General features: G+C 36.8%; 3 protein-coding genes across 5 annotated transcripts; 2 read left to right on the top strand and 1 right to left on the bottom strand.

Moving 5' to 3' along the window:
• Nucleotides 1-3930: 3930 nt before the first annotated feature.
• On the bottom strand, nt 3931-4624 carry LOC131018513 (uncharacterized). Its single transcript, XM_057947234.1, has 2 exons — nt 4446-4624; nt 3931-4360 (listed from the first exon to the last, which is right to left on the bottom strand). Exons 1-2 carry the CDS (start codon nt 4512-4514, stop codon nt 3974-3976), a joined length of 456 nt encoding a protein of 151 aa, XP_057803217.1. The 5' UTR covers nt 4515-4624; the 3' UTR covers nt 3931-3973.
• A 4414-nt stretch (nt 4625-9038) lies between these two features.
• LOC131018519 (probable WRKY transcription factor 19) lies at nt 9039-13443 on the top strand. 3 transcript variants are annotated; one of them, XM_057947245.1, is made up of 3 exons: nt 9041-9336; nt 11183-11718; nt 11809-13443. In XM_057947245.1, the coding sequence occupies exons 2-3, from the start codon at nt 11496-11498 to the stop codon at nt 13323-13325; spliced, it is 1740 nt and encodes a 579-aa protein (XP_057803228.1). In that variant the 5' UTR covers nt 9041-9336; nt 11183-11495; the 3' UTR covers nt 13326-13443. The 3 variants fall into 3 exon arrangements, with proteins under 3 accessions (XP_057803221.1, XP_057803228.1, XP_057803225.1); XM_057947238.1 differs by having other exon boundaries at nt 9039-9336; nt 11183-13443; XM_057947242.1 differs by lacking the exon at nt 9041-9336 and adding an exon at nt 9346-9392 and having other exon boundaries at nt 11183-13443.
• Nucleotides 13444-20242: 6799 nt separating this feature from the next.
• LOC131018530 (NAC domain-containing protein 104-like) lies at nt 20243-21322 on the top strand. The gene is given in 4 exon segments (XM_057947249.1): nt 20243-20540; nt 20607-20835; nt 20837-20858; nt 20939-21322. Coding segments are annotated over 4 exon segments (549 nt in total). The 5' UTR covers nt 20243-20377; the 3' UTR covers nt 21074-21322.
• Nucleotides 21323-26127: the final 4805 nt, after the last annotated feature.

Below are 26127 nucleotides of genomic sequence, written 5' to 3' on the forward strand. Positions count from 1 at the left end.
GGAGCGGCTGCTGTGACTCAGTGGATGGCCCGCCGGACGGCTCAAGTCTGATCTGGATTCTGGAGAGGGCCGACTTCCGAGAGGGATTTCGGGTGGGAGAGGGGCCGAGACTGGAGGTGGACGAAGGTGTACGGTCGGACCGGTGGGGAAGCGACTCAGTCAGTGGGTGGGGGAGGAGAGGACTCCGATCTGGAGAGGTTCAAGAGGAGCGGCGCTGGGGACTGGGCCGAAATGTAGGGTAGGGATTCGGAAATTGAACTTAGGAAATTAGGTTTAGGGTTCGACTAGATAAAAATAAAAAATAAAAATATTATATATTTAAATATAACTGGGTCCACGGGCTGGATCTAGACCGAATCTGGTTTTTAAATCTACTACTCTAAATCCGGATCCGAGAATTTAGAGAGTGGTCCAGATCCGCCGGGTCCAAATTTTAGAAGGTCCAGATCCAGAAAAAATGGTCTAGATCAACGGATATGGACCGAGTCTCGGATCCATTGCCATCCTTAGGCCCGGCGCCCAATCTAACAACATACCAAAGCACCCCTGTCGAAATGTGTTCTCCAGTACATCACCCCCAATGTCAATTAGTTTCCGCATTATTGTCTGCAGGTACTTGGTCTTATAGTACGTACTAATCGTTGTCCTAGGACGATTGATCGTCTCGGGCCTCTACTAAGGGATAATCTCCTATTCCAAAACCAAAAATAGCTCAATTTCATTAAACAAACACACATACCATATTAATAATTTCAGCATAAGTAGCCTAAAAATAGTGGGGGAATTCCGAAAACCAAACTAGCCGCGAAAAATTAAGCTTCTCTCACAACTAGTCGGACAATGGCTCGTCGACGGCTAGTGGCGTGAGATGAATAATTTTGGGCGGCGAGTGACCTTTTCAGGATTCTCCCACTATTTTAAACCTCACTAAAAATAACAATACAATTTTTTTTCAAAGTCTAATAGCCTTAAAATATTTATTCAATGTTATGAATTCTGAAAAACATAAAATAATAAACAAATAATGCATTATTAAAACATAAAGCACGCGAAAAGTAATTAAAAACATTAAACAATCCTAAATAAATAACAAGCCGCCGAGAATTTTTTTTTAGAGCACGAGTCGTCGGATTTTCCACGGTCCGCAGCTCGTGCTATAAAAAAAATAATTCTCGATGGCTTGTTGGTTAAATTCGATTGTTTAAATTTAAGTAATACTCCCTTCGTCCTGCTTCAATTGGCACACTTGCCTTTTTTCTTTGTCCCACTTCAATTGACACTTTCCAAAAATAGTATATGGTCCTACCTTCTCTACACACATTAAACAAATGGTCCTCACCCACTTTACACACCCAAGTGACCTAACCCTTTATTCTTAATCTTCGTGCCCAAAGTAAAAGTGTCAATTGAAATGGACGGAGGGAGTATTTATTTAATTTTATTATTATGAAAAACCTAAAAAAACGTTATTATTTTATGCGTAATACAATAATCCTACACTAGAAAAACTCGAATTTTGCACCATTTGTTTTTTTTTTTACTTATTTCAATTAACCAAACACAATTATTCCATTCTAAATTTGTTTTTTCACAAAAAAAAATCGTTAACACAAAAACAACACAAATTTACTACACAAAATTAACAAATAAAATGCTTCAAAAGTCACGAAAGATACAATTTAAAAAATTTAATATGCTTCAATTATCTAAACAATTTCGCCTCGAAAAAAAATATATAAACAATTCATTTCAAAACTCACGAAAGATACAAGCATTTCTTTCGAAATATAATCTTCAACTACTCAAACTACCATTTAAATCCAACCCAAAATTTCACAAATAATATCACGATATTAAAAGGTAGAATACTTACTTGGTTTGAAGAAGAAGCCATAGCTGTGAATGGTTGTGTTCTTATTCGCTACTTTGGGTTCCTACATAGTTTGGAGAATTGATTAAAGGGTTAATTGCCGCTAAATTCAAAAGCTTTTTGAAAATTCGCGATATTCTCACCAACTTCAAAATCGGCATATAAATACATGAATTGAAAATCCGTTCTTAATGTTCCCAAACTCAGAAAAAACCCCCAAATTGAAGGTGACGTGGACTACCGTAAATACAACGTGGCATAGTCGGCGGTGCAAGAAAACGACGTCGTTTTGATTTCCAACAACAATTAAAAAAAAAAAGAAAAAAGAAAAAAAGAAAAATTGGGATTGTGATTTTCGGCGAGAGCTTCAAGCTCAGATGGCGGAGCCGTCACTGGCATCTCCCTCCATGAATCGTGCTCTGGCATCTCCCTCGCCTCACCCCATTTACAGAACCAGACGGCCACCACAGCTGAAGCCAGCCACCGCCGGTCCTCCCCTCTCCCTCGAATCTCTGGCCGCCGCCTGCTCGTAGATCGACGCCGCCTCCAACTCTCTCTCAGTCCATTTCATCCCTCTCACAACAGAACCCACACCTCACACCGTCCACGTCGTCTCCTTCTTTGGAGACGGCGAGAGCGCCGCCTCCTCCGTCTCGCTCGTCCCCTTCTCTGTTCACTGAACTCGGCGGCCGCAGCAGCAGAAAGCCCGCCGCCACCGCTGACCGCGCCTGCCTCCCTCCACTCTCTCTCTAAAACTCCCGGCGACAGCAACCCTCCTCACGGCCTCCTTGCGCAGTGGCGTTTGCCTGGGCAGACGAATGACGGCGGCGCGGTGGTGGCGTGGTTGGGGGGGTAGGGGAAGGGATGAGAGAGGGGATAGGGGGTAGGTGGTCGGGGGGTTGGGGAAGGGGGTAGGGTTGGGGGTGTTTGGGGATGGGGGTAGGATTTTTTTATTTTTTTGTAAATTAATTTATTAATAAAGTATTATTTTTAATAAAATAAGATTATTAAAAAAATGAAAAAAATGACATGTAATACCTAATAGCCATGTATTTGACACATAATTAGTCATTGCCACCTCATCTCGCCGGAGTTAATAATTTTGGGAACATTAAGAACGAATTTTCAATTCATGTATTTATATGCCGATTTTGAAGTTGGTGAGAATATCGCGAATTTTTAAAAAGCTTTTGAATTTAGCGGCAATTAACCCTTGATTAAATAATCAGATAAACACATAGGCAATTCGGTAATGGAAGTTTCTATATAGTTTGGTTCTTATTTACCTTGTCGGTGGTCCTCAATCATCTAAGTTTCCAAAATCACGAAGCCGTCGACGAGCAAGAGCCACCTCAATTTTTCCGTTTCAATTTTTTTGAGAATGTGATTGTAGCCATTTCCTATCACTATTATTTAACCTAAATAATAGTGTAGTGGGCCCTAACTTTCCTATTTCCCAACCCACTAAGTAGGAACCCGTGAAGGCACGGCTTTTGGTCAAACCAGTCGCAAAAGCCGTGAGATTCCTTACATTAGGCGTGATTTTGGTTTTCCTTGAGAAGCCATGAGATCCCTTCTTGAAAATTTTTATTTATTCCTCCTTTATTATAGATATACAGCCGTGTATTAATTACAATAGCCGAAATAAAATAAAAATGGGGATGTCATATAGCATTACATAATTAAATTCAAAAGTTAAAATATTATAATGATTTTCGGTCCTTAATGTTTGGAAGTACATTTTTATAGTCAAATGTGTAACAAAAAAAAAAAATAGGGTTTCTACGGCACGTTTGTATGTTATAAAACATTAATACGCAGACAAAACAAATTCAAGTGTATGTATATTGTGAACAAAAACAAATTCTGAAGGCAACAGACAAAAAAGCCGCCAAGAAACCTTCTATAGTCGGCTAGGGTTTCTCAGCGGCTTGTTTGTCTGTTGCCTTCAGAATTTTTTTTGTTCACAATATACATACATATGAATTTTTTTGCCTGCGTATTAATATTTTATAACACACAAACGTGCCTTCGAAACCCTATTTGCTTTTTTTAAAATATATTTTCTAAACTTAGGATTTTTATTAGGGAAAACTGGAGGGTTCATAAAGATACAATACATATTACACAATAATTCGACAAGGGAAATAGGTACATATCAGTCGAGATTAATGGGGTTGTTAGTCGAAAAGCCGCTTCCACCGAAAGCCTCACGGATGGCGTCAATTCTGCCATATCAGGGTTTCCAACCCCTCGGGATTTCCGATTAAAGTAGACCGAATGACTCATCTCCACCGGAGTCTTGTTGGTCAGCTCAAAGCCCAGAATATCACCGTGCACAAGATCGTTGTCCATCAAAAACTCGAAGCCTTCGATGTATTTCTTCCCCGGATGGTTTATGTACCTCGTCTCCCACTTATTCCTCTTGTTCGTCAGATGCACCACAAGTTCATTTTCGTCAATACTTTCCCAAATTTCTTTGGACATCGTCTGCATGCATTTTTCTAATGTCATGTATTTTTTTAGGCCACTCGTAATAAAAAAGGGGGAAAAAAACAACATATAAATGACTCACAATGTAGAAGGGTTCCTTCAAGTTTGTTTTTGTGAGCTCGATGAAGAATTTCGGATTTGCCAGATCCATCAGCGAAAAATCATCGTCCCCTAGCGAGATGGTCGAAGAACTTGCCCCATTGTTGTTAACTATACTTAACCACCAAACGAAACTTGTCGTCAAAACAAATAACAAGTCTGGAACTTATGGTTGAGCGGCTCATTTTTTCTCTATTTAACCTAAAATTTAATTGAAAGGCCCTACCCCATTTCATACCCGTGAATTTATTTGATTGAACTGGGCATGAGATTCTTATTTGCCTAAGCCGTGAATTTGGCTCATATTGAACCCGTGACCGTCAAATCTTGGTCAAAAGGTGCAAGATTCTCTCTCATTTTCCAAAGTTCAATTACTACACAACTAGCCATGAATTATTTCGATTATATCCCCTTGTTGTGTAGTTACTCTGCAGAATCTGCGCGTGAAAATGCCGCGCGGATTCTGCAGCCGGCTAGGGTTTCTCGGCGACTTTTGTGTTCGTTGACTTCTGAATTTTTTTGTTCACAATATACATAAATATGATTTTTTTGTTTGCATAAATGTTTTATAACACACAAACATGCCCACAATTTTTTCAAACTTAGGGTTTTTATTAGGGTTACAAAGTGACGTGACTTTACAATAAATACACATTTTTCAGATTTTGTACATTTTTTTAACTACCTATCTTACACATTTTCTTACACAATTATACTTGTGTAAGAAAAGTGTAAGAACTTTTACAAAAAATCATGCAAACTTGTCAACATCAATTGTGCTTTGAGTAGTCTTATAAGATACTCCATCCGTCCCACGAATCTTGAGTCACTTATTTTCGGCACGGGAATTAAGGAGTTGAAGATTAGTGTTTTAAATGTGTATGTAATAAAGTAGAAAAGTGATTAGGTAAGTGTGTAGGTAATAAAATAGAAAAGTGATAAAGTAGAAAAATACACAATTAGTTAAGATAAGTTTAATTAGAACCCCTTATTTTTACTATATATAGAAATGGCTCAAGATTCGTGGGACGGCCGAAAAAAGAAATTGACTCGAGATTCGTGGGATGGAGGAAGTATATTATATGGATGAATAATTTTGTAAGATATATTATCAATGTGGGTAGTTTAAATTCTCAGCCTATTTTTTTTATGCCTATGTATATGAAATCCTCAAATTGAAATTGTCTATTTATATTTCTGTCTAGTATTTACTATTTCTAATTTGTTGAGAGAGAGAGGAAAAAAAAAAGAGTAATGCTAAACAGCCACATTGTGGCCACCCACAATTTACCTAAGTAGAAAATAATTTAATTTATTTAACTTATTTTTTAAAATAAAAATAAGATTTAGTTATTTTATCATATTCTCTACATTATAGTTATTTTTTGTAATTTTTTAGTAACTTTTTTATTTTTATTAAAAAATAAATAAAAAATAAAAAATGCAAAAAAAATTTAAAAAAATAAGTACAATGTAGAGAATATAATAAAATAACTAAATCCTATTTTTATTTAAAAATAAATTAAATAAATCAAGATTATCCTTATTATATTGGTATGTGAGTAAGATTTTTTTTTTAAAAAAAGCAGAAAGAATGAAAGGGGGAAAACGCAGTGACGGATCGAATGCGCACCCGAGTTATAAAGGATGTGGTAAGATTCGAGGAAATAATTGATGATGAGCCAATGAGAGACGGACACGTAGCGTACGACTAGATTCCAACTAATAAAGATGTCGTATTGGATGTAGCGAACGGGCAGTGGAGCAGCCCCGTGCCATGCCAGCCTACAAATTCTTATTCCTCAATGACCCCACCCGGCCCCACACCAACTTAAATTGTGTTACCAACACCGATTAAACTCCCACCTATATATTTTGGTGACACCCACGCTCTTATTTATCTTCTCTTTCTATCTCATTATTTCCAAATACTACTCCCTCCATTCACGAATTAAAGCCCTACTTGCACTTAAATTTTTGTCCACCAATTAAAGTCCTATTGTGCTTTATGTATCTTTTTACTCTTCTTCTTTTCCTATATTTACTACTCTTTGTCACTAATTGACCCACCTTACAACAACTTTATCATTTTTATATTCTATATTTTATTACACTTTATCACTAGTGGACCCACCACACAACACCTTTAACACTTTAGTCAACTACTTTATCACTGTAGTCAACTACCCTTATATTTCATCCACAATACTTTTTTCAGCTTTCTTAGTCTCCGTGCACACCCTCAAATGGGGCTTTAATTCGTGGACGGAGGGAGTAATACTTATGCTTAATTAATGAATTTCGCCAAATATAAATGATTCTACCCGCATTCTTATTGTTTTTGGATATCCATCTACTTCTTAATACATACCAAGTGGAGTATTATTTATTAGACTATTTAATGCGTAAATGACGTGCAAAATATTATGGAGTAGAAAACAACTCCGAGTAGTTTGCCGACTGTCGGTTCTCGTTGGAAAAATGGCTTTTAATCGTATACATTTGTAAACATATATCGCTAAAAGTCGCCATTTATATTGAACACATATTATAACTAATAAAACAAAGAATACCAAATTAAGTACTCTACGTCACCAAATAGTGCAAAACCTAGTCAATTATTAGTGGCAGATTCTTCTTCACCGAACAAAATTAGGCTATCTTAGAGTCCAGTTTATTAATTAAAAATAATGTTACTTTGTATCAGCTATTTCATGTATTACAAAGTCATCAATTTTAAATCCTATCATATTTATACTCCTTCCGTCAATTTTCTGTTTTTTATTAAAAAAAAAAACATCCACAAAAGAACTTTTTACCTATTTTTGGACTATACATCATCATTTATAAATATCTCATTCATCCTTGATTGTCACACATCCAATGCTAATTAAAACACATTTTCATCATTCTCAATACCGTCAACACCATTTTCTTCACTCTCAATACAGTCAACAACCTTGTTCTTAAACTTCTATCACTTTCTCCTAGAAAGTTCTTTCGTGGATTGAGAGAGTGTCTTTTTTTTATGAAAAGATTTCACAATTACTCTCTCCATCCCACCTCCATAGTCCACTTCACTTTTTCACACATATTAAGAAAATGCAATAAATGGTGCTTGGAAAATTCAAGTAGTACTTGGAAAATACGAAATATATGTAATTATTCAATTTTACCCTTATTTATTCTATGTTTGACTATATTTAAATAAGGTTACTTTGGTAAAAAAAGAAATTTAATGCTAATTTAATTAGAAAATGGACTATATTGTGGAACATCTAAAAAAGGAATAAGAGACTATGAAGGTGGGACGGATGGAGCATATCTTAAGACAATAACTACATAGAAATAAAGTATGTGAATTAATTATTATCACATTCGTTCCAATACAATAGATCATATTTTCATATATGAATGTTCTACTTCAATAGGCAATTTCTGATAATAGAAAATCAATGCATAGCAAATATTCACACAATACTCATTATTTACACCAAATATCATTGTGACTCATACATAATTATTTTTTCTTTCATTTAAAAATTAATATCTTCATTTCTTTTCTCATAAATTTTGAGTAAATGTATCTTTAAAAAAGAAAATATTTTATTATAATTTATTTAATTTTTAATAGAGTAAAAATTTAAAATACCCACTTCCTTATCTTTTTTTGTAAAAATGCCATATCTTATTATACAAAGCATTCTATGCCCTATTCTTTAAGTACCCTTTGATTTGATGGGTTTGCTTGGTTTTTTGTGAAAGTCTTATACATTTGACCGATTTGGCAGCTATCAATCATAAAAGTCAACGATTTGACAGCTATCAGTCAAGAGTACATATGACCGGTGGGTGGCTAGATCATGTGTCCGGCCGGGCGGACACATAATTTCACCGGCCGGACATATGATTTTATTGGTCGGATCATGTGTCCGACCGATAAAATCATGTGTCCGGCTGATAAAATCATGTGTCCGCCCGGCCGGACACATGATCTAGCCACCCACCGATCATATGCACTCTTGACTGATAGCTGTCAAATCATTGACTTTTATGACCGACGGCTGTCAAATCGGTCAAATGTGTAAGACTTTCACAAAAAACCAAGCAAATCCATCAACATCAAAGGGTAAATTAGGCACTTCACATAATTAGAGTATAGAATGCTTTGTATGATAACTTAGGGCATTTTTACAAAAAACTTAAGGAAGTGGGCATTTTTTCCTATTAACACTTTTTAATATTCATACCCAAATTTTGTGATCTTTAATTGAGAAAAATCACAATTTTATTTTTTTTCGTGCTGAACAGCTAAAGGGAGTTGATTCGGGCACGGCAACGAAAATCCACCTCCGCCACTAAAAATTTCGTGACGTCAGCTAGGGGCATCCATTTGATTACAACAGGAATATCGAAAAGTCAGAAATAACCTTATCGGCTAGTCAAATGCTCTATGAAACCGAGGGCAAAAATGGTATTTAGAAACGCCAATCGCTTTCACCAAAAAGCATGCAATGTCGAGATCAGTGAGTGGTTTGTTGCTTAAAACCGTCCAGAGTAGCAAACAGTTTGTTTTAGCTGCTGCCTATCATGGGCATTATCGTCAATTAATCTCCACTAATTAAGAATTAGGGTGCCCTAATCCAGATTTGAACTATTTAACTCTCCATTTCGCCTAATTAACTTTCTCTCTCTCTATAATTTTTGGTAGGATTATTCCACTTCTTGTTGCTCCCTCACCCTCCCCTTCTCTTGTTTCTCTCTCCATCCCTTGTATGTTTCTCTCTCTAACTGGATTGGTAAAATTGGGGGCCTTCTGCTACGGGTTGAGACTCGAGAGACTTTCTATATTCGTGGAAAGTTTTCTGGAAAGGGTATTTTTTCCCCCTTTGTTTACTTTTAGCTTGTAACATTCTGTTCCTGAGCTGCGGTGCTTTTTTCCATTCTCTCTCGCTCGTTCGCTCTGTCTCTATGTTTTGAGGCAGATTTTAGATGCTATAGTGTTCATAGATATGCATGTCGTCTGGTTTTGAACCTTTTCTTCTTCATTGAATTTTATTCGGGAATTACCAGAAGAAAGCTTTATCTTTTAATTGTTACTTTCCATCACTGAATTTTGTGGGAAAATGCTAGTAAATGAGCTGCGAGAAGTTATGACCGTTTTTGAACTGATTTTTTTGGCTATATTTCTCTTATATCTTTGGGCGAAAAATGAAGTAAATTTGTGTTTTTCGGTGAAATTATATTATTCTAGTAAACTGTTGTTGCAAAAAAATTATTCTAGTAAACTATAATTGCTGCCTTTTGTACCCCTTTAATTTTATAATACGGATGTGAAGAACTCTATAGTGGGATTTGATTCAATTTATTATCTTGAATCTGATTAATCTCCAGATCTAGTATTTCATTGATGAATTTCGTGTTGAAGTTGGAGTAGTAAAGAAGTCGAGGTTAATTGATTAGATATGAAGAATTGGTTTCAAATTGAAATAAGTCAACTTTGTTGAAGATATTTTATAGCTGTGTGCAGATTAGAAGTAGGAAATTTGTTAACTTAGCAGCATGAGGAAGTATATGCGAAACAGAAACTTCGGAAATCGCTAATTCAAACTCAATCATGTAAATTCTAAAAAAAAATAAAAAAATTCCAATAATGGTCAAGTGAACTAAAAATCGATCAGATGAATTCCATGAATGCAAACATGTTATGATCTTGGGATTAGTTGTGAAACTTGTAATACAAGTACTTAAGCCCTGTCATCAATTGAAGTAATGGAGAAGCTTAATAGAACATGAATGGGCTGAAACAGTTTTTCGTTTTTGTTGTAATTGCATTATATCTATTTGAAGTTCTATCTACGAATCAGTTGTATTGTTTTCTCTTCATTTTAACTTTCTTTCAATTAAGTTTTGAGTGGAAATGTATGTCCTGTTTCTCCTATGTTTCTTGAGTATAAGGAGTTCTACGTAGAGCTTGAGTGCCTCTGTTGGCAACTCCTCATATCTAGTAGAAAGCCCTCTTTTCTTATATGTCTACTTGTATCATACACAAAAGATTAGAGAGAAGATTGACAAAAAAAAGAAAAGAAAAAGAAAAGAATTCATAACATGTGTAAATTTATAACCTCCACAAAGCTAAAATACTTGGATCTCCTTATTTGTTTGCAGCTTCAGAGTACCTCGCCCGCTTCCTCCCCCCTGTCACCCTACATGAGTTTTGAGAATGTTTTTGAGAAAATAATTTCAAACAAATATCACTTTTTCTCTTATCTGGTGCTGAATACATGATTAAAATGAGATTCACTATATCCTTTGTGTTCGCACTATCATCCATTTCCAATGGATCAATCTACCTTAGAAAAGATGTTGGAAAAGGTTACTCTATTTCTTCGTGCTTACATATGTTTAGATTGCCTGAACCTTTTTGACTCTCATAGTCTTGATAATGGTAGTCTAGATTCTCCTTTCCTTGATGCTGTGTTTGCTTTTTTGTACAAATATCTCGATGCTTTATGATAGGTTTTGGTTATCTCATGATGCATCAGCCATCATAAATCCTCATGTATATTTAATCTCTGCAGTATTCTTTGATTACCAGCTCCAATCTGTTAGACGCGTTTTACCTGTAACTTCCGTGCATCATTCTCTGAAACTTGTGATTCTGTGGCATTCGAGAGTGTGTTTTGTTATAAAACTGAACTATTTCTTCTCTTCTGCCAGGTACCTGAATGAGTTGAGGATGCTGTATTTCCAGTGGAAATCAATGTATAGCATATTGGATTTACCACATTTTCCGATATAATATTCTCACCACACTTCTGCGAGGCAGGAAGATAATGGATAGATCGGATACATCAGGTTTTGTAAGCGGTGGAGGTAGTTTGTACGGGTTTGTTTCTCCTGTTTTCTTCATTTTAGTGTATGGATTTTAAAAATTTAGTCAATAGCATTCTTTCTCTGGTAGCCATTCATCTCTTATAGAAATTTAGTATAGGAATTTGATTGGTGGGAGCTGGAAAAAAATAAAATAAAAATGTATCCCTCTATCTCTAGCGACTTCACAAAGATTGGTAATGCTGGAGATACTACTTTAAGGTTAGATGGCTTTGGATACGGGGCACGTGAGACTGTCACAATCGGTAACAGTCAAACCAGCAACAGTGTTCAGGTTGCTGCTCCGGATGATGGATGCAAGTTGGTTCTTGGTTTGGGCCCGACACCAAGTGCTTATTCTGATGAGTATTCACCCTCCGGAGGTAACAAATCTAGAGAAATGATTAATCGCAGCCTCTCCTTTCAACGTGATCTAATGTTGAAACTAGGTTTGTGCTGCGGTCCTGATGCAGTTACGAATATACTTGAGTTTTCGGCTTCCAACCACAGCCCTCGCGATGCAACTCATCAAATACCTTCAGACGGCAGCAGGTTTGCAGTTCCTATTGTTGACGAGGGCTCTACTTCGGCCAAGAAATCAGGGGGGTACATGACCCAACTTATTTTGGCACCAAGAGCTGAAAATACGGAGGTTTTGTGGTCAACGAGTAAGTCGTTGGAACGCGGTTCTCAATCTCATCACCAAACTTCCCAGCTGACTTCTGAGCCTTCAGCGATTTCTAGTTATTCCTTGAGTGCCATATCCGAGCCTGATAATGCTGCTGTGTCCTCAAATAGCAGAGGCAGTAATATGAAGAAATGCAAGTTTAGCGGATGTACAAAAGGTGCACGAGGAGCAACGGGCCTGTGCATTGGGCACGGGGGTGGACAGAGATGCCAGAAGCCCGGATGCAACAAAGGCGCAGAGAGCAAAACGGCCTACTGCAAAGCTCACGGCGGAGGGAGAAGGTGTGAGCATCTCGGCTGCACTAAAAGCGCTGAGGGAAACACGGATCACTGCATAGCACACGGTGGGGGAAGGCGCTGCTCGCATCCAGGAGGGTGCACCAAGGCCGCTCGAGGGAAGTCTGGTCTTTGCATCAGACATGGTGGGGGAAAGAGGTGTAAGGTTGAAGGCTGCGCTCGTAGCGCTGAGGGGAAGGTTGGTCTGTGCATTTCTCACGGCGGAGGGCGCCGCTGTCATTTCCTTGGCTGCGCCAAGGGTGCTCAGGGGAGCACCGCATTCTGTAAAGCACACGGTGGGGGGAAGCGGTGCGTATTTGCCGGTTGCAACAAAGGCGCCGAGGGCAATACTCCCCTCTGCAAAGGGCATGGGGGTGGGAAGCGCTGCATGTTCGATGGCGGGGGGATATGTCCTAAGAGCGTGCATGGGGGCACAAATTTCTGCGTCGCGCATGGTGGAGGGAAGAGGTGCGCTGTCGCGGGGTGTACCAAGAGTGCCCGTGGCCGGACGGATTGCTGTGTGAAGCACGGCGGTGGGAAGCGCTGCAAGTTTGAGAACTGTGACAAGAGTGCTCAGGGTAGTACAGACTTCTGCAAGGCCCACGGTGGAGGGAAGCGCTGCAGCTGGGACGAGGGGAAGTGCGAGAAGTTCGCGAGGGGGAGGAGCGGCCTCTGCGCTGCGCACACGAGCCTGAGCCTGAGCCTGCTCGAGACGAACAGAGGAGGGATGCTGGGGCCGGGGCTCTTCCACGGGTTGGTACATGCAAGTGGGAGCACGCTCGACAACACGTGCTCGTCATCCGGTGTCAGCGTCGTCTCGGACTCGCTCGAGAAGCCGGCGAAAAGGCAGCAGCTCATCCCGCCTCAGGTGTTGGTTCCTTTGTCGATGAAGGCGAAGCTACCGGAGCAGCCGGAGAGGAGCGGCAGCGGTGGGAAGAGCTTAGATTTGATTGGGCCGGAGGGCCGAGTTCACGGCGGCGGACTACTCTCGTTGCTTGGGGGAAATCTGAGTAATGCAATGAGCTGATCTATGCCAACTCCTAGTTGTAAATTATTGTGTAAATTCTTCATTAAATTAATTGTGGGAGTTCTTGTGTTATCTTGTAAAATAGAATTTAATGTTCAATAAAGTTGTAATTACTGAATGATTTTGCATGCACATGCACATGCACTTGATGGACACCAAATGTAGTTTGATTTATTAGTTACATTTATTGCTCCAAAATGCGATCTCAAAACATAATTAGAATTTAGTTGTAGTTCCTTTTTAGTTTTTAGTTTTTAGTTTTTTTGGGCTTAATATTTGCATACTTTTTTGGTTTAGGCATATGCCCTATATTATGGAACATAAATAGTCTGCGCATTTTACTAAAATAAGTAGACTTTACCAAAATTACTCACTTCCATCCATCCATTCACAAAAACAAAGAGTTCTACTTACTCTTCTTTTCTTTTCTTTTCTTTTTTATCCACAAAAAAATTACATTTCACTTTTTAAACTGTCATATTCTACATTCTCTCCTATATTTAGCAATAAATTATATTTTTATTTCATTTTTTAACTAATAATATATATTATTCTAATTTTTTATACTAACACTACTCCTACAAATTGTACATTATTTATTAACAATAATTTTAACATTTTTAAAAAAATTTGTTTCCAGCTTTAAATGAGATTTTTCTTTCATGGATGGAAAAAGTATTTTCGATATGGTGGCATCAGAATTTAAGAATTTTTTGACTTATTAGGGTGCATTTACTTTGGTTATAAAATTTTCATTGAAAAATGATGGATAAGAAAATGTGAGAAAATATTAACATTCTTTTTTTATCATATGTTTACTAGAGATGAAAAGCTGAGAAAAATATTGAAAAATATTTTCACACCTCTACTTTAGGATAATATTATCCAACATTGGAGTGAAAATGAGTGAAAATTTTTATAATTTTTCGAATTCAGTGTTCTAGTATAATTTTATTTTTCTCAACTACACGAAATATTATATTTTCACTTTCTTTTCAATAACTCCCTTCTCCAAAAGCTATGATTTAAACATCTTCATACTACAAGAAAACACGGTTCTAACAATCGAAATTTCGATCGTTATTACCCTAAAAGCGATCGTTAATCGTGTTAACGACCGAATTAGCGACCGTTTTCGGTGGTCGCTGTTTGCATCGTCGTTCCGGATCCAACGACCGTTTTTTTTTCTGTCGTTAAATTTAACGACCGAAATTTTATTTTTAACGTTCTAATTTTCAATCGTAAAAAAAATGAAAAAAAAAATCTTTTATAAGAGAAGGAATTTATATTTGCATACCACGCGCAAGGAAACAAATTTAAAAAAATACGTGCTAGATTTGATCTAAAATAATGTTGGTGAGATTACAATTTGTGTTTTTTGTAAGGGTAATAGTGTTTTATGTCTGAATTTCAGCGTTTTTTCATAATTTATTCTAAACTTTCATTTTTTCTTAAAAATCTTCGAACTTTTACTTTTTTTTATATAAAATGTCCCGTTATACAAAATTAAGTGATGGAAAGATGACTTATCGCCAGATAAAATATTTTGGAGAACGTCATTGTTGTAAAATCATATTAGGAATCACCATATATTGTTGGAAAAGATAAAGGTTTAGGGTTTTTTTATCATCTTTGTTGTGGTATCGCCTCGTCGTTGGTTCACTGTTCTCACACGCCGAAGCCTGATTTTTATCACGTCCCTAATGCTTAGCGACACACGGAGCTTTTGTGTATACCATGCACACATTAGCTCTCTGACAGTCTAAGCTAGACGTGCTCTTTAAAATCCTGCACAAATAATTGGGGCGTTTACTTTAAAGGATTAGTCTTGATACATAAAAATAGTAAAATTAATATCTTGTTTACTTTGGTGGATTAAAACTTTGGAACATCCCAAGGTCCTTGATTATTTCTATCATTTAAGCTAGTTTTGTTTGATTCTTATCCCATTGAAAGAGTGTGATTAAAGAAATCCTACTATTGAGGATAAAAATACTCAATCATGTGCATATCATGCAAAGTAAACGTCCCCCAAAAGGAATAGTTAGACAACACAACATCTAAACCACGTGTTAGTGTGTGCAGATGTTGAATGAGCTAAACAAAGAGAGATAAAGAAAAATGACCAGCAGGGTGGCTGCTGGAGACAAAGTAGCAGCAGCTGTTCGGAGACAATGCTGAAACAACTGTCAGGAGACGACACAACAGCAACTGCCTCTCGGCTCAGATTTCAGTCTCTCTCAAACCTAAAGGTAGTCCTCCTCCAACAACACAACGTTCTAGCAACTCCACTACCAAGTTTATCCTCAATTTCACTACAGCTAACCCACACAGATATAGCAGAGATCGGACGAAGAAGACACACAAGCATTAAGCTTGTTCACACTTCGATCAAGACACAAAGAAGACAAGAGGTGAGCTGAAGATTCTGGTAGAGCTCATCTCTTTCACACTAGAACGCATAGAGAATGGAGAAAAGAACAAGAAGAAGAGAGGCAGCTAGAGTTCCAATTTTGTTTCGTGGAATTTTACCCTAGAGATAGGCTGTCATTGGTGGGCTGAAGGAGGGTAATGAGCTGCTAGGGAATGGGCCTTAGTTTGGGCCAACAATTTCAACAATCTTTTCGTCCCCAAATTTTATATAGTTATGGAAAATGTTGAAATTTTAAGGTTTGTTAGGAGAAAATGATAGTTCATGGTATTTTAAACTAAAATATTAAAAATTCGGGACATAAAACAATATTAACCTTTTTTAATAATGAGTTCCACTACAATTAGAGCAACCCAAGTGAGCAATTAATTAATATTTCAAAACGTATTTTGATTTGCTGTATTTATTCAACTTAAATTCACATTGGCTGTAGATCTTATCAAAGGGAATTTGAATAAAATTAGCCAAAGAGGAAATTTGAATAAAATTAAACATAAACATATATTTATAGGCTCCATAACGAAAAAGGAAAAAAATAATTCAAAAAATGAAGAAAAAAAAAGGAGCAAAGAAACAATATGAATATGTCATCATGGATTGCCTAAACATTTTTTGTGTAATCCATCTTTTTTATAAAGTTAAATGTAAGCCTCTCAAATTCCATTATTGGAGATTCCTGAAGACGCAATAATAATAAAGCATTATTGATGAAAATGCATTAAGTAGTAGTTAGGCAAAAAGGATAAAGATGGTTTTGTTTTGCCACTAACTATATAAAGTGGATTTTCACTTGCAGAAGTGACACTACCATATATGATAAACCACTCTCTCACATCATATTCAATTATTCATTCAAACTGATCATTTCAACTCTAATACGCCTCTTAATAGATTGCGAGTTTGATAACAACTCCTCTCCGATCCGATTGCAACGTTAATTGCTATTTATTTATATTTGATAAATATCCGAGGCACACAAAAATGTACACAATTAATACCTCCTTTTTTTTTATTACTTGAAATAATCTAAATAGTGATAAGGTATATATCGTCTCAACGAGTGGTGTATTTGTAACATATGTTAGTGGGTTTTTGTGGAGTTGTACCTTCCGTTGGGAGGGTGGTTTGGGCCCATCAGATTACGTTGGAAACTCATATGCTGCTATTCACCACTACACTCTTTCAGTTGCAGCCCTTAGTTATCTAGCTAATTAATACATGCATAATTTATGAATTAAAACTATATATGTCACAATTTTAATTAAGAATTTTGGTTATAAAATAATTATTATCTTAAATCTAAATAATTTTGGTGAATAGCAGCATATGAGTTTCCAACGTAATCTAATAAAAAATAAAGTTATTTTGAGAAATGAGAACCAAATTTCTTAAATTCACAGTAACATAATTCTTGTTGCATTTTACAATAATTGTATTTGTATTTTTATATTTTCCATCTTCATATATTATATATGTACGATTTCAACAACTTAGTTTTTATATACTATAGAAAGATGAAATATATATATATATATATATATATATATATAATTATTAAACTATCATTAAAAATAAGAATAACTAAGGATATTACTCACTTTTAATAATAATAATAATAATAATAATAATAATAATAATAATAATAATAATAATAATAATAATAAAATGTGACTTATGAGGATACAATTTTGTACAGTTTACGAAATGTAAAAACTGTCATTTGTGCTCATACATCTGTTTTACTAGCTAAAATTATAAGAAGATTGATATTATAAAACCAGTATTTAAATTAAGCAGAATCACAGTAGGCGCACCAGTATATATGTGCGTTTGGGATTAAGACACATGAATTTTTGTCTAATTTGGTAGGTATAGTTTCACTTCAATATCTAATAATTAATCTGTTGTTTTCTGTTTAGAAACATTTCTATTTCAAGTTTCCATGTTTGGAAACTAAGTCATTTAAACTTGAGATTTGCTTGCATTAGTCATTTACCAACCACAAGCCGACAATATATAGTTCTTAATTTGTTGGCATTCTCACTACAATTAAACTACAATTCTACATAATTATATATTTAGAAAAGAATTATAATATGAACACACACACACACACACACCATGTAGATATATAATCCTAAGGTAACTATGTGAAATACCATGCACGTATGCACTTATATTAACTTTGGTTAAAATTTATGTTGTGATTAGTTTGATCCAACCCAACCTTATTTACTATTTGCATCACAAATTTACGTAGTTTGGAGAAGATGTCAAGATGCACTATGTATGGAGAATTGTGAATTCTAATTGTTCTGAAAATGTATGAGGTCGGAGATAAATTTCTAATATTAAAAGATTAAATTAAGCTGAACCATCAATCTAATAGCAATATTATTTATATACATATTAAGAAGGAAAGAAATTATTGTAAGAATTAAGTTTATTTTTAATTTGCACATGAAATTTTCATACCAAAAGGTGAGAAGATTATCTGATAGCTAATGCTCCCAATAGGGGCATTGAAAACACAGTGAAAACAGTGGCGATGACATTATTTTTGGGACTATGACTGCAAAGCATGATAAGCATCTTAATAATTTTTATATGTAAATAAAGTTTTCATTCAAATTACTCATCACCAAGTATACAATCCATGCACAAGATACAAAAATAATTAAAATTAAACAAAGCCAGCACACTGTAACAGATTTTGTTTTTTTCTAGACACCAAAGGCTTCAAGAATTCGGCATATTTTCCATTAACATGAACTCCGATCTCCTCTTCTTTTTTCTTCACATTAATTATAGTAATTTCTTAGCATGTTTGCATTTTGGATTGTTACCATTTTATTTTATTTTTTTGATGATATTATCTGTCATTTTGTGGGAGTAAAAGATGCAATTATAGAGGCCACCATTTGAAGGATATGGCAATGGAGAATCTGGGACACAGAAATTAATGTTGTACATATATATATATATATGGACGATAAGAAAGTAATGATGGTGCACTATATATATTGTGGAATGCAATGTTACATGTGCAATTTGTTTCTAGCGAGATATGATCTTTTCTACTATAGTTATAAACAATTAATGTGCAAATTTTATGGGGTAGATAATATGATAGGGACTACTTCACGTGTATTATGCATTATATTGAGTTTGGTCTGTCTTTATTCTTTTGGGTTTGATGTCATTTTTCTAAAAATTTCCTCCACAAAAAAGTTTAAAAAAAAAATAGAAAAAAATTATTTGCACAAAAAAGTAATTAATTACGTTCCTGGCTAGTAGTTCTCAACTTTCACGTAATAGTATAAACTGTATAATATATATACTAATTAAATCAGCCGGATATTAACTTGGATTAGTGAGGTAAAGATTTATTTTACATACATTTTTTTATAAGAAAATAAATAGAATTTGGATCACGTCAAAGCTACTATACACAAGCAAATTGGCTTTTCAAGTTGCTTTACTTAATTATTTTCATTTGATTTGTTCACACTTTCTTATTTCAAAGTTATCTATATTTTAATTTGTTCAAAGAACCCACTCATTGAGTTGATGGAATGCAAATAAACTTGTCCTTCAATTAATTTGGTAAAAATATAAATCTTGAAGGCACAGCCCCTCATTAATTGATTTTAACTAGATAAGCACTAGCTTGGAAATATCCAGTTGATCTTGTTTGTTTGTGGTAATTAATTTAATCTAATTAGAGCCACATAAATATCATCACCATTCACCTATCATATCCCAAAACTATGTTAAGAGATTTACATTCAATTACATGAAAGCTGTGCTGATATATATCCCAAATGAAGCTTGTGTATGTTGTCCATCTCCAAAAGTGGACATAAGCCGAACCAACAAATATCGGTAAAACCCAACCAATTAAGGCAATGGAAAACAATAATTTGGACATCTTAAGTAATTATTTGTAATAATTTGGCGATGGGCACTTCCCCTTATGTGGGGCTTCTCACATCAGATCAAAGGGCCCCAAAACCAAATCCATTGCCGCAATGCCACGTGTTATTTAGGCATGAGGGGTTGATGATATAAGCATGATGAAATGTGATCGATCAAGCCATGAATTCCCCATATCAAATTAAACAACCAACACAAGACACCCTCAAATTCATTGCTTGCACAACTCTAATTTTAATTAATTTGTTTGAATATATATTAATTTTCACCCCAACAATGATCCAACTATTCTTACCTACTCTTGAACATCAAACCAAGTGTGATATAACAAGCACACCTCCCTCTAATTTTATGTAAATATCACTTACAAAATATATCAAATTTCCCATAATTAAAACAAGGTTCGTTCCCTTGAATGGCAACACACCTCTCCTTCCTTGAAAAGCATTCAAAGTTGTGCACCCGCCGTCTTAGAGTGGGATGGCACCACACCCACACCCACCCTAAATATTATTATTATTATTTTAATAAAAACCATGCCTTCTTGGATCTTTGATGATACACACACACACACATCTTCCATCTCACGTCAACACTCACTCTTTCTCACTATAAATACCTGAATATCACCCTTAGCTTGACCATCAATATACACTAGAAAGTTCAAATATAGTAAAGTGGAAGAATGGGAGATAACAAGTTGAACTTGCCGCCGGGGTTTCGATTTTACCCTACCGATGAAGAACTGCTGGTCCACTTCCTCCACCGTAAGGCGGCGCTGCTACCCTACCATCCAGATGTCATCCCTGATCTTCATCTTTACCCTTATGATCCTTGGGACTTAGATGGTATGAAGGAGTATTTCTTTTTTCATTCTCTCTAGGGTTTTAATAAATAATTTAATGTGCATGTAGGTAAAGCCATGTCGGAAGGGAGACAGTGGTATTTTTACAGCAGAAGAACACCAAACAGGATCACAGAGACTGGATATTGGCAACCAATAGGAGTCGAAGACCCCATTTTTTCCAGTGCTGGCAAAAAAGTTGGTGTCAAAAAATATTGTGCTTTTTATATCGGGGAGCCTTCGCAAGGTGTCAAGACTAATTGGATCATGCATGAATATAAAGTTTCAAATTCATCAGCAAAAAAAGACTTCTTCCAAGATTGTAAGTGTTTTTTCATTCTTCTTTTTTTTTTTTGAAAATATATATGTTGATGGTTATGGGAAATATTAATTTCGTTGCAGGATCGTAGTAAATGGGTTCTCTGTCGTGTGTACGAGGACGACGACGATGGTGGTGGCGGGACGGAGCTTTCATGCTTGGATGAAGTCTTCCTCTCATTGGATGATCTTGATGAAATTAGCTTGCCCAATTCTTGACCCAATATATACATATATATACTTTGTATTTCCCTTTTATCTCGCCTCTGTATTGTATCTTATTCCATCGGTGCATATTTAGTATGCATTGGTGAAATAGAATACCCAAAAAAAAAAAATTATCTAGGTAGCTTTATTTTTTAGAAATTAAATGAGAAAATGTATTGGTGATTATTAATTAGGAATGTGCGAGCTGAATGCATGTAAGATGTTAATTTGTTCGATATATAGAAGATGGTAATTTGTGTATTTGGATAAAACTAATGCAAGAGAGGTGACATGGAATGTACATGTGGCATTGTGGCAGCCTTGATGTTACGACACGTGGAATTAGAATCTTGATATATATCCATGCAAAGGATATGATATACTCCCTCCGTCTCACTATAAATGGTTCAAAACTTTTCGGCACAGGAATTAAAGAGAATGTGTAAATGTGCTAAAAGTGGTAGGATCCACACTTTTTAAAGGGTTAAACTTTGCCATTTATGAAAATAGGCTATTTATAGTGGGACGGTCCAAAATAGAATACAAACCACTTTTAGCGGCGGCATTGAGGGAGTACTTATTTAAAATGGAGAAGTAATTTTGAAAAGATTGATGGCCGATATGTGTTGCTTTGTAATTCTAGTCTACACTTGAATCATCGTTACTTTTTGATTACTTTTATGTTGAATATAAATAAATACAATATATATCCAACTCAAAAATTAATAAATTAATAATGAAGAAAAAAAAATTAATGCTATATATACATGTATGGTTGTTCCTAAAATTGTACTATCATATAAATTTGCCTGGATTGTAGCAACAATCAATTTTTTTTTTTTTTTTTTTTTTGATCGGGCAAAGTTATGTTAGATGTTAGTAATTAGTTCCCTATCCACTCCAAGAACCACCTTATCTCTCCATTCACCAAAGTCCACCTTATATCTCTAATCTCCAATTCGCTCCCAAGAGGGATCGAACCCAGGTCACTTCACTTAAGTGAGGACCCGGTGGCCAGTGGACTAAGCCCCCTGGTTACAACAATCAAATATATTATTATAAAGTGACAATTAATTAAGCATTCAGTGACCAGCAAATTAATATATTAATTATTATAATGTGACAATTAATTAAGCATTCAGTGACCAGTAAAATGCCACATATAGAACGTGGCCGTGAAATCGAAATATATACATCCAATTAAAGAGGTGAAGCAATTCTATTTGAATCTTTCATCCTTATTATACACTACTACTTTTAGATCAAATAAAATTATTTAATTTGCTCATAGGAGGGAATAGTGGGCTCTTTGTTGGGTTGGATGGACATATTTAAGTATACTTTCTTTGATAGTTTGTTCAGCTTCCTCTTGGCTGATTATCCTTTTCTTTTACTTTTCTAATTATTTTAGTAATACTATGATTGGCATTTGGTACTAGTCTTTTACCACAAACATAAGGTATACAAATTCTCTTTTTTTTTTTTTTTGGTGGCTGCTTAGGGAAGCATTCTGTCATTTCTGATGCGATCACACTCAACTCCCCAAAAATATAAAATCAATGGGAAAAAAAAATGAAAATGCGTCCACCATTTTTGTGATAAGTTTGCCCTTTTGTCTATTCAAGTTCAGAAGAGTACGGGAGCATATCCCCACACAATCGGAACTCAATTCAAATTAAATTTCTATAAATTGTTGTCTTTTTTTTTTTCTTGCTTTTTTGAGTTGAAACTTCTGCCTATACCTATTAAAAAAAGTCTTCTTTTATCCATTATATTCTAAACATATTTGATGTAAGGGCAATATTGTAATATGATATAGAAATTAAAATAGAGAGATGAAATTTGACAAAATGAGTGAACAATGAAATAGTAGTGCAGCAAAATCAACTGGATAAAGCCAAGATATATCGCATTAAGCACGTGCATTGCTTATGAGGAGCCACACACATTTAAACCACTTTCCAAAAATAATAAGTTGCTTTCACAACAATCTAATCTACATCAGTGCACCTTGCCCACCTTAATTTTTTCACAATAGTACTACTTTATATATATATATATAGGCCAAGGTTCAATGAAGAAGGCATAAATGTAAAAAAGAAGAGAGAAGTAATCTCATTCGTTGATTTTATCTAATCTAACGGACATGATTTATTCACGCCATGTTCAACGGATTTTTTCGTTGAACATACAGGGGGTCGAAATCCAGAACCCCCAAAAATATTGTACTCCCTCCGTCCCCAAAATAAGTTCCTCTTTGGGGACGGCACGGGTCTTAAAAAAAAGTGGTAAAGTGTATTGATAGTGGAAAAAATTACTTATAATTAGCATTGGGAGTGGTGAAAAGGTGAAAAAGTGTTATAATTAGTATTGTGAGTGGTGAAAAAGTGAAAAATAAGAATAAATAAAGTATTATTAGTGGTGGGGTAGTTGTCCAAAAATAGAAAGAAAGAGAGAGGAACTTATTTGGGGGACGTCCTGGTGTTTAACGTAACCAACACCTAAATCTATAAAGGGAAAACATAAAATTCTACCTAGTCGAGAAGGCTGGAAAGAGTAAAAATAGCTGATCGGAAACCTTGCACGAGAAAAACAACTATTGTATTCGAAAATATAAGAGAGCGTAAGTAACAGTACACGAGCTCGGGCCCTATTTATAGATTTACAAGCGGAGGGGTAAAATAGTAAAAACATCTTCGGTGCATGCGTCTTGCGTGGTGGAAGGGTACGCTGGTAATTTCGATAATACGCGGGAGACCTTCCCGCGCATTTAACAACTCCTCTGATAAAAAATGTCTCCTCTGGCGAAGGCATCTTCTCTGGTAATGTTGACATCTCTGGCATGAAGGACTCCTCTGGTAAACACGTCTTCTCTGGCAAGGGCGTCTCCTCTGGCGGTAATGACTTCTCTGGCATGAAGGACTCCTCTGACATGGATGACTTCTCTGGTGTGGAGGACTTCTCTGACGGAGTTGACTTCTCTGATGACGATGACTTCCCTGACGATGGTGACTTCTCTGGCGAGTGTATCTCCTCTGCCATATTCATCCCGCCAATGGGGTCGATTCCTCTGATTCGTATTCCTTCCCTACTCTGCACATATTACTCCTCATCAACTACTCCCCCCTCTAGTCTGGTTGAACCGGGTATTCTTCGTGTTCAACCATTGTAGTATTGTTAAAGCTGGTGCTATGATGTTTTCCCTGATCCCTGCAAGTCATAAAGATATAAACACTCTAATTTCATAAGAAAGCAAAGATAAACCCTGTAAATTGCCCTCTGGTATTTTTATTATTCCCACCCTCCCTGGTCTGGCTAGTTCACTCTGGAGTATTGCCACTAGCCAGAGGACTCGCCCGCGTGGATGACGTCACCTGCATTAAATGCCTGCCCGATCTACAGTACTTTTCCCGTACCCCGAGGTTACTTTTTAACCTTTGCGTCCTTTCGTCTCTCCGTAGAAATCCTCATCCGTCGATTATTTCCCGTGTGCCACGCGTCGTTCATCCCGTATGCTGGTGGTTACCCGCGTACAATATTACTTAGTCGATTCGAACTCCCACTTTTCACTATTCTTCTTCTCCAAGCTTTCCGAACGATTTTTCTGCATTTTCCGGCGATTCCCTCACTGTTCCGGCATCCTCCCGCGACCCTTCCGCTCCAGGTTTTACCGTCCATCTTTCTCTGGCCTAGGTAACTCGCGCATCCTCTTCACTACAATTTTGTGTTTAATCGTAGCGTAGTGGTATAACTGTTGGTGCTCTGATTGAGCGTGTTAGAAACCCTAGGATTGGCATTTCCCATCATGGCCTGCACCTCCGCCCCTCAACCCTCTCGCTCGCCTTCTCCTTCTGCCCGAGACCCTTCATCTTCCTCCCCCTCGCAGCAAGATCTCGAAAATCTTCCTTCTCCCTCTGTTTCTGACGAATCTCAAACTGCGCCCCCTCCCCCTCCACCTAAGAAAAAGGGGAAGAAGACCCCCCAACCCCCCAAAAGTGTTCCTCCATCCCGTCTTAGTGTCGCGGAGGTGGAAAAATTGAGAAGCAAATGTAGGCGTCCTGAAGGATTAAAGTTCGAGGCCTTCTCTAAGGGTTCAACGCCTCCCGAGAACCTTCGCCATCCCAAGGTGATAGTTGTTTGGAAAGCCCAGATAGATGCTGGTTTAAGGCTCCCTCCTCCTACCTTGCTGGTCGATGTTTGTAATTATTTTCACATCCCTTTCTTTCAAGTCGCCCCTTCTGCTATCCGAAGGCTATATGCCTTCCATGTTTTGTGCCGGGCTCACGGTGTTGGGGACACCGCAAAACTGTTCTGTCAGACCCAGACCCTTCGCATGCAGGGCAGTCCCCTGTATAGCTTTGCAGCTCATCCAAAACATCCTACTACTTTTCTCTCCTCTTTGAATTCTTTCGATAAGGGCTTCCTGAAGCATTATTGTTATGTGCGCACCCTTTTCGGCACCTGGCGTGATTATCACGCTTTGGAGTTGGAATGGCATAAGCTTCGCACTACTTATAAACCGGCTTCTCCCGAGGTCCCTTCCACCCGTGACCAGAGTATTATAACCCACCTTAACGCTATGAACAAGGCCCAGCCCCTAGACTGTAGGTACCTTGCTGAGAATAATTCATCTCTGGCATACAATGGTCTATTTCCCCTGTACCCAGAGAAATCAATAGGTAAAAAATATACATTAAAAAACATATTAGCTTTTGTTACCCTGATTTTAATGTTGTGAAATTTTGGTTTGCAGATATGTCTTGGAGGCGCAAGTGTGGGGACAACTTGCCCGACATTCCCTCTCTTGCTGGCAGCGGGGAACGTGGCACAGGTGGTTCTGCTTCCGGGACAAATCCCTCGGAGCAGCCTATTCCTCCTGTAGTTGAAATCCCAGAGGGGAATGTGGAAGCCTCGCGTCCATTTGACGCGGAGGAAGTTGATGCGGGAGCCCTTGTTCATAGGGGTAGACACTCCAGCGCTGGTGATGCCGCTGGCACCTGTGAAGAAGATATCCAAATCGTGGATATTACTGATGAGGTTCCTTCGCCCGATTCAGCTCCCGGTGC

The sequence above is a fragment of the Salvia miltiorrhiza genome, chromosome 1 (assembly GCF_028751815.1).
Source record: "Salvia miltiorrhiza cultivar Shanhuang (shh) chromosome 1, IMPLAD_Smil_shh, whole genome shotgun sequence".
Taxonomy (NCBI): Eukaryota; Viridiplantae; Streptophyta; class Magnoliopsida; order Lamiales; family Lamiaceae; genus Salvia; species Salvia miltiorrhiza.

Coding starts and splice junctions, on each gene's coding strand:
- LOC131018513 (XM_057947234.1), bottom strand. CDS start 4,514: ATGGATCTGGCAAATCCGAAATTCTTCATCGAGCTCACAAAAACAAAC. Junction 4,361..4,445: donor TGAAGGAACCCTTCTACATT/GTGAGTCATTTA, acceptor AAATGCATGCAG/ACGATGTCCAAAGAAATTTG.
- LOC131018519 (XM_057947238.1), top strand. CDS start 11,496: ATGTATCCCTCTATCTCTAGCGACTTCACAAAGATTGGTAATGCTGGA.